Genomic DNA, 9,302 nt, shown 5'->3' with positions numbered 1-9,302 from the left:
ACTCGTCACCTCATACGTACGTAGCTATCATAACATGTAGCATGTAATAAGTATAATACCTACGGGGTAAATTCCCCCTCACAAGGTTAGACAGGAAACTTACCTCACTCTAAAGTTTCATAACCGGCTTCAATGCCTCTCTAACACCCCAAACCGATGTCCATCGATCCGAATCTAGTCAAACAACGTGCAAACCAATAAAAATATACTCCAATACTCATAATTTAACAATTCATAATAATTTCCAACTCCGCTCGAAAAGTCAACAAAATCAACTCTCGGGTCCACGCGCCCCGATTCCAAAATTAGTTGAAGATAAACATTATCCATAACACCACGAACTCAAATATATAATTTATTTCTAATTCCATGTCCAATTTCGTGGTCAAAATCCGAAAAATACTATTTTAAAGTTTTCTTCCAAAAATTCCACAATTTCTATCAAATTCTATGTTAATATCCATATATAACCCATGTATTTAACTCGAAACAAGTAGGAATAACCCACTGTACCACATATGATCATGCACCCATGCTGAAATCACATAATGCATAGGATAATTCATATGCCCATAATAACATCCTCCAACCGTAGAAGCTGCAAACCCACTAACATGATGCCCGTGGTATACCTCATAACACATATAAACCCTATTCCAACCCTCACAATACTGCAATGATGAAAGAGACGGGTAGAATCTCATAACCACCAGTCAAATAAAAAAATCCATGGAATTTCTCCGCTCAACGAAAGCCCTTGCCTCCTTCTGAACTGAGTAGTGACATTTTCCCTCTAATATAGCTTATATAAATCTGATTGCACTAACTCCAAGTCCAACCACCTTGTCTCACCCAGTACGAGCTGCTCGACCGACAAGCCATATCAAAAACCACCCATAATCTCCTACGACGACATCAATGCGCCAATAAACTACAACTCGAATATGACTTATAAGGAAGAATGAACTTTGGCAAAGAGCTACCCAGCCCGCATAATAAATAAAATAGCCAAATAGATGCTATGAGCCTATCTCATAGATGAGAAACGAGGCACACAAAATAGGTATAAGGAACCGTACTCAACATCTCACTATTGCGGCGTGTAACCCGATCCATACATGATACCTGTAGCGGCGTGCCACCCGATCTACACATAAACATCAGTAGGGAAATACCCATCAAGCCTTAATGCTCAACTCACGAAATGCCCAAATATCGATCGACCACGAGCACGCCAAGTGCATAAATACAACCTTGGGGAGACGGATAGCGCCATGCGCTACAAAACTCGAGATCGACTAAGGTGCAATAAATGACAAGCTATATAGGCCCACAACATATGTGTGAATAACCAAGTCGTCTCACAACCCACGTGGCATAAAAGAGTAGCACATGAAACAAACGACACCAGGAATACCATCCACTACGCCTGAAGACCCATCCATAAGCAACGGTATGCCAAATAAGCATTTTCGATCTAGTATAAAATATACATTCATATTAGGCCTACCAACAGACCTCAAGCTCTTTCCGATCATCTCCAAGTCGGTCTATAACTTCCCAAAGATGCACAATGACCATATCCATGACACATACGATCAACCGTCAAATTAGGAATAAAGTTCCACAGTATGCAACAAGAGAAATAAAGCGCCTCTCAGACATAAACTCTCTCATCAGCGATAGTACTAGAATCTTCATACCTGATTTCAATCTCTACCAATAAATGGCTAACATGTCACCCTTATACAATCATCTCGGGGGAGTCACTCCACAACCTCCCGCACCAAGTAGCAAGGTATGCACATCCATACCACCAACCATACAAATTCTGTAATGCAAATCAATACACCATGCCTCTTACACAGAGCACCGTTCTCAGGTGACACTAAGATAGCACCAACATTCTCCGAACATCTGAAATCTCCCCCCACTCTTCCGAGCTCGTGATATTCTTATCAATACTGAACCGCAACCCTGATCCTCAATTTTCAATCTCCATACCACTCACTGCACATATCATACTGCTACTCGAGAGTACATGAATTTCATCATAATCTCTTGAACCATCAATAGAGTTAACACTTCATCGGCTCAAAATCTTTCACTTAACTCATCTAAGAAGAAGAATCGCCACCCATAACCAACTTCCCATAATCGCATAAAATGCAAATCTCAAGTCACGGTCTAAACTGGCATAACTCTTTCGGGATTCATTCACACATAACTAAGCCATTAGAATCAAATACCTCCAAATCAATCGAACAATGGCGGCTGTCAAGCTCGCACGTACAACCACGAAGCATTGGTATAGCCTTAACACACCGAAAAAACTAATCATTTCCACAACCCTGCTGATTCAAACCATTACTAACTAACACTACTTCTCCCAATTTACTCTTGACTTACCTTCAAACTAATGGTTCTATTCAAACACATAACGGACCCTAAACTACACTCATCCTGAGTGACCCAAATCACAAGGCCACATCGTCTCAATACCTATCAGCCATCTCATACCATCCTCATGCACTCAATAGTATCTCCCGCTTATACACCCATCTGGAAGCCCTCCTGCGAATCCGAAGTTGTTTTTCCCATTTCTTCACACTCTGCTGCAAAACCCATTCCTTAGCCATATAACGAACCCAAATTCCTTAAACACCGCACTTTAATTCTTGAGCCCACTAGAACCATTATTGTGAGTCATCCACTTTGACCTAGTCCCGAATATATAACCAAACTCCAGTTCTCTGCTAGCACATGAATACTTCCAAAGAAGAAACCGAACGAATTCTTTTCCTTGCACATCACATCCACAAGAAGCATAAATTCTGAGTCATCCCCAACTTCTACACATGAATCGATAAGGTGAAATATAGCACATACATGTCAAATTCCTTGCCCAAAATACCCTTGATTTTTTTCTTCTCTTAGTCATAACTAATCCACCAATGCACCAATGACCAGAAACTGCACAGGGACACAACCACGTGACCCAATCATAGATGGTGGGATACCCCACTTAGTTTCATGCTACAATCACATAGATCCAGACCCCCACAACGACTTTTTCTTCCCAGTTACCATGATCCCACACGTTACTCGCCCAACTTCACGCAAGCTCTTGTTGCACCAATAATAACACGTCCCGAATTATCAGCCACTATCACACACTCAACCTCCTAAGGGTCATACTGCCTTCTTCAAGCGACCCAAGCTCGCATCACAATACATGCATCCCACGTTGGGTAAAAAGTAGAACTCTTTGTAGGAACCTGATATGTGGGGATTTTGACTACTTATTAGCGCCTTTTTACTTTCGTTTTAGTCTAAAAGTGCTTAATTGTATTTCCGAAAACTGATGAAATGTGCTTAAATGCAGGAGTATTGTAAAATGAGCCACAAAAGGTGAAATACAACTCGAAAAGGAGTAAAGTGAACTCAAGGACAAAAGGTAGGGAAAAACATAATGTACAGACCACAGAATTCCATCTGCGGCCGCAGAATGTGAAAGAAATCTGTCAAATCCCAAGAGCAATGTGCGGACCACACAATTTCGTGCGGTCGCAGAAGCTACATCAAAGCTTAAGTTCAGAGAGTCACCATTTCGCGCTTAAAGAAATGCGGACCGCAAAATTATTGTGCAGCCGCAGAAGTCAGCCACGCGGCTGTCACACCTCCTTTTTACACACCGGAGGGTAGTAAAAGGGAGTTTTTCCAATTTAAGTGACATTATTCGAAATGGGATTGTTCATTTATTTTAGGGTTGCCACTTGGAATATTTTAATTGGTATCCCAAGTCACCGATTTATTTTAAATCCCAAATCGAGGAAATTCGACTTTCCTTTTGAAGTCTACGAACCAGAAATTCTAGATAAGGAATTCTGTTAACCCGGGAGAAGGTGTTAGGCATTCCCGGGTTCCGTGGTTCTAGCACAGTCGCTTAAACTATTAAAATTGGCCTATTATCTGATTTTAATACATGTTTTAGCCTATGGTATAATTTTAAATTATTAACCGCTTTTAATTAATTTTAGAAAAATTCAACGTTATCTAAAATACGTCTTTGAACCACGCCACATAAAATGTACCCCCGGTCCGCAACACATTTATATTTAACGTTGTTGAGATTTGGATTTGGTTCACATGAAATGCACACCCGAGTTTAAGGAAATTAATTCAAATTACGCGCCTAAAGCAACTACGCACTTTTAAATTTGCGAGGGCCATGGAAAATTTAACTAAATGGCACGCCTCGATTTCTAAGGATTTAAAATTAATTAAATGAGGGCCATGCATTTTGAAATTTTATTTGGCATGGCACACCTCGATTCCGATTTTAAAGGAAACTCAAACTAAGCTTTGAGGGCCATAAACTAATCTTATTTAATATGGCACGCCCCAAATCTATTTAATGGAATCTAATTAATTAAGGAAGACTTAAAACATTCTAAGTATCTTTAGGCCAATGTTTAATTCATTAATCAGAAGGGCCCGCACTAAATGAGATCCAATCCATTTTTAAATCCAAAGGCTTGGGGCCTGGCATGAGGCCCAATAGCCTGACAGAGTTGCAAGGCTGCAAAGTCGCCGGTTTCACAATGTTCTCGTCCAGGCCCAAAAGGTTGCCCCAACCTTAAAGAACACGCACCAGCTGGAGACCAGGGGCTCGCAGATCGAGCCCTTACAAGAACATGGATGGTATTTAGACTTTAGAAGCATCAAAACTGAATTAACAGTAAACCACGTGCAAGTAGCTTTTATGCAAAATAAATCATCATTCAAGACAAACCGCGACCAAACTTAAATTATCTTGAATTAATATTACAATATGTACTAAACTATTAAACCTTTATCAATCTCAACATATATATCAAAATATTGTATTATTAGTCATACTAAACCTCAAATTTATATGTTCTTCTAAAAAAAAAGTTTCATACTCAAACAAACCTAATTTCAATGCTTAACCCTGTCACTTTAAATGAATTCAAGCCAGTCTAAAAAGAAAACAAACACTGACTTTTTATTTGGTATGGAATCAGAATTGTAATTCAGACATGGTTAACAACTTGAATAGACATGAAAAGCAAGAGTATGCTTAGTTTAAGCAATCCATATATATCCCAATAACCACTTCAATAATTTTGAAAACCATATGAAAAGAGCTTCAGTTCATTTGAACCATAGTTCAGCCAACTCTCTTCTCATTTCTCACAGTAGTAGAATCTCAGAACTTAGCATATCATACATTGAACCTAAACCTTACAACCACACTCTCAAATAACACTAATTTATTCTTACAGCATATTAAGAGCATGGGAAAACTGAAATAACATGTATAACTTCAGATTTACTACAGAAATGCTACAGAAATGGAAGAAACAAAGAAGCAAAACTCAAAACAAAATTTGTATTCAGTCAAGTTTCCACTCGAAAATTCATGTTTACAATCACTTACCGTCCATGATTTGAAGAAATACCTGGAAGTTGAAAGGGAATCACAAAGAATGAGGAGTTAACGAACAACAGTAGCAGAATCAGCAATGCAATAGTACCGGAATTAGTAGCTCAAACTAACACTTTTAAAATCCCAAACTCAAAGCATTTTTCAACCAGCAATACCAAAAAAAACTAGCTACTTGATTTGGATCTTTTAGAAATTCTAATTAACCAAAAGGAAGCAAAAACCAGATGCCAGAAACCAAGTTTTCAACAAAATTTCAGTGTTTTTGAGCTTGGAAAGGACCTCAGCCGTTTTCAACTTTTTTTTTTCCAGAATTTTTGTCTCTAAAAATAATCCCCCTTGTGAGTGAAGAAATAGTGCCTTTATAGGCAAGCCTTAGGGAAGCATAGCATGGATTCAGTTTTGCACATTAATTCTTTTAGAATTTTCATTTTTGCTGTTGTATCCTAAGTTTAAAAATCAGTATTTCAGTTTAGTCCCAAAGACACCTTCCCAGAAACCTCCTAAATCAGTTATACATATATTCCTAGCCTAAATTCCTAATTTATCCCCTAGGAACCCTGTTTTTACCCTTAAACCTCATGGGTCAAGTTAACCCAATGGTTCAAACAAAACCTGATTTACAAGACCCGGGTTGAATCCTTTTCCTGGGCCTCTGCTTAATAGAGCCCATATAGAATCATTGGTCTAGACAGAATTGCCCAAGAGACACTCGGATTTCCTTTATTTGAAAACCAGAAAATGAAATAACACAAAGAACAAAGAAATTAAAACGACATGCACGAACAAACTTTAATTTTTAACACACGGGCAAAGTTGATTCAGAACGAAAAACAAAATAGAAAATATGAAGGAGGAGATGAAGACTGGAACTTAAATGAAACAAGAAAAAGAAGAAAAATGAAAGAAAGGAAAAGGAACTGAGAATACCTAAGAACCAGACGGGCAAAATTCTGAAATTACTCCTCGCGCCTTCGATTTTGACCCGAATGAGCCTTAATCGTGTGTTCTCAAACGAAAACACACGAATAAGGTCAATTTTGACCTCAAACCTTCAATAAACTCGCCGATTTGGGGTTTTGGAATTTTAGGGTTTGAACTTTGATTTAAGATTCGACAAGTTCTGGCAGGATTCGAGGGAAAAGAGTTATGGATTGGGAAAAGGGAGGGTGTAAGGCTTCTATGGTGTTAATTTGGGGCGGGTCAGGGGTGGCGCCGCCGGCTTGAGGCGGTGGAAAATTGAGGCGGCGCTAGGGTTCATGTTAAGTCTCTGAAGATGGGGAGATGAGAGAGATGAGTTAGAGGGGGTAGGGGCGTTTGGACAGCTATATAGTAAAATGGGGCTAAGTTCCGGACCGTTCGATCAAGTAAGATCGACGGTCCTGATCAAGGGAATCGAAACAGGGTCGTTTGGTTAGATAAGGGGGCAGACCGGGTAGGGAGACGGATCTAGGCCGGAAATTGGACAGGTTATGGGGCATTTGGACATTTGGGCTGGGGGATTGAATTAAAAGAGCCCAAAATCCTATTCTTTGTTTCCTTTTTCTTTTCGAATCTTTCTAATTTTTATTTTTCTTTTTCTCAAATAAAAATAAAACCTAAATTAACCTATCAAAATATATCAATTACTCAAGTATAGTATTTACAAAAATTGATTAACTCCTAATTTTAAAGAAAAAGCTACAAAATTCGAAATTAAAAAGTGAAACTGCAACATGAACTATTTTTGTGATTTTTCGTTTTTGTAAAGCAAACTAATTTACTAATTAATCTAAATTATGTAAAATTAAATCCTAAATGCAAATGTAATATATTTTTATATTTTTATGAATTAAAAAGAATTGAACATGCACACAAACATGCAAATAATCAGAAAATTCTACAATGACTCCTAAAATAACAAATAATTAAAAGAAAAATCTAATTTTTGGGAATTCTGTAGGAGTAATTCATGTGAGACAAAAATCACGTGCTCACAACGGCCTACTTAGAATTGTGCGGTCCGCAAAAAGGGCCTATGCGGCCGCACCCAATTTTGCACGGACCGCAGAACACTGAAGATGCTGCCGCATTCCAGAATTATGCGGCTGCAGATCTAGCTCTTGCCAAGTCTGAAGAAGAAGTGCGGACCGCACATGGAATTGTGCAGCCGTACAACCTCCGAAAGGGCATTTTTGTTCGAAAATTCCAGCTTTGTATAAATAGACTTCTTTCACAAAATTAGTTCAAGTTTTGAATCTCTAAACTCCTGTAGCTATTTTTCCTTAATGATTTAGGCAACTTTAACTTACTTTAGTGATTTAACATTAGATTTTTTTCTTTAATCTTTCAATATGAGTTTAATTATCATTTCTTCTTCCGTTTCTTCTATTCTAAGCATGAGTAGCTAAATTTTTAACTAGGGTTGTCACCCAACCCTAGTGTGTAAACCTAATAGGTATTTAATTTATGGCTTATTTATGGTTGGGTGTTGAATATTTAGCCTGATTCTTGCCTTTTATTGTAGAATTAATGGTTGCAAACATTAGTTCATGCCTATTTGACTTGGTCTCTACTTGAGAAAGAGAAATTTAGTCTAGGGAAAATTGGCTAAAAGGATTTGGGATGAAATTAAGAGATTGATAGTTCCAATTAAAGGGTTGAACCTAGAGATAGTAAAACACAACTTGAGCATTTTATCAACTGTTTGGTTCAATACCCATTTGAACTTGAGAAAGCCAAATTGGGCAAAATCACTCTCTTACCGAGAGGTATTGAGTGGGTACTTGAGTGTTGATTGCTATAATACACTACGACCAATGAAACAAGATTTAAAATCTACAACCCGGTAGACAATCACCTAGTGAAGGTCATAGCCCTAGGCCTTTTATCATATTTGAAAAACAACAACAAAAACACAATTTTTTAGTTTTAGTTAATTATTTGCAATCTTAGTTTAACTTAGATATAGAACCAACCAAATTTTGGAAGTGTAATCAAAGATAGTTCAAACTCATATACCATAATATATACTCCTAAATACCAATCTCATAGTTCCATGTGGAATTCGACCTCGACTCTGTTGGGTATTACTATTGCATCGACCATTTCATATCCTCTCAAATAGAAGTGTGACTTGGACAAGATCAATTTTTGGCGCCATTTAGGGGGAGCTAAAAATGGATTTAGCTATATATTTGGTTTTGTGTGTGAATTATCTTATTTTTCTTCCGTGAATTGTGAAATTATAAAGATGACTCATCAAGTGAGTGTAATTGTGCAATCAATGGATCCTAAATTGGAAGATCTCGACGCTTTCACAATCCCTTGTACCATTGGGAGTGCCGACTTTAATAAAGCTTTATGTGATGTTGGGGCAAGTATCAACCTGATGCCCTATTCGGTTTTCAAGACTTTGGGGATTGGGCAACCAAGACCCACATCTATGAGATTACAAATGGCAGATCGTACCATGAAGAGATCATTGGGTATCATTGATGATATGTTGGTTCGTGTAGATAAATTCATCCTCCCAGCGGATTTTGTTATTCTTGATTGTGAGATTGATTATGAGCTGCCGATTATTCTTGAGAGACCTTTTTTTGATACGGGGAAGGCTCTAGTGGATGTTGAAGCCGGAGAACTTACTTTCTGGGTTGATGGTGAGAAAGTGGTTTTCCATGTATGCAAGTCTATGAGGCAACCCAATAGCAATGAGCTGTGCTCGTTCGTGGACTTAGTGACCGATGTGATTATTGATGAAACAAGTGCCATGATGAATGTTGATGATACTTTGAGGCCGTATTGCTCAATTGTGATGATCAAGAAATGGAGGGTTATGTGGAATGTGTGA

At 38.2% G+C, this 9,302-nt stretch overlaps 1 protein-coding gene across 1 annotated transcript; it reads left to right on the top strand.

The window, feature by feature from the left end:
* The first annotated feature begins 8,702 nt into the window (after positions 1-8,702).
* LOC138870935 (uncharacterized) lies at positions 8,703-9,302 on the top strand. The gene has a single exon (XM_070148778.1). The coding sequence runs from the start codon at positions 8,703-8,705 to the stop codon at positions 9,300-9,302; it is 600 nt and encodes a 199-aa protein (XP_070004879.1).

Source organism: Nicotiana sylvestris, chromosome 6 (assembly GCF_000393655.2).
Source record: "Nicotiana sylvestris chromosome 6, ASM39365v2, whole genome shotgun sequence".
Lineage (NCBI taxonomy): Eukaryota > Viridiplantae > Streptophyta > Magnoliopsida > Solanales > Solanaceae > Nicotiana > Nicotiana sylvestris.
Note: the sequence above shows the minus strand (reverse complement) of the source record. Positions and strands in the feature narration are given on the sequence as shown.

Coding starts and splice junctions, on each gene's coding strand:
- LOC138870935 (XM_070148778.1), top strand. CDS start 8,703: ATGACTCATCAAGTGAGTGTAATTGTGCAATCAATGGATCCTAAATTG.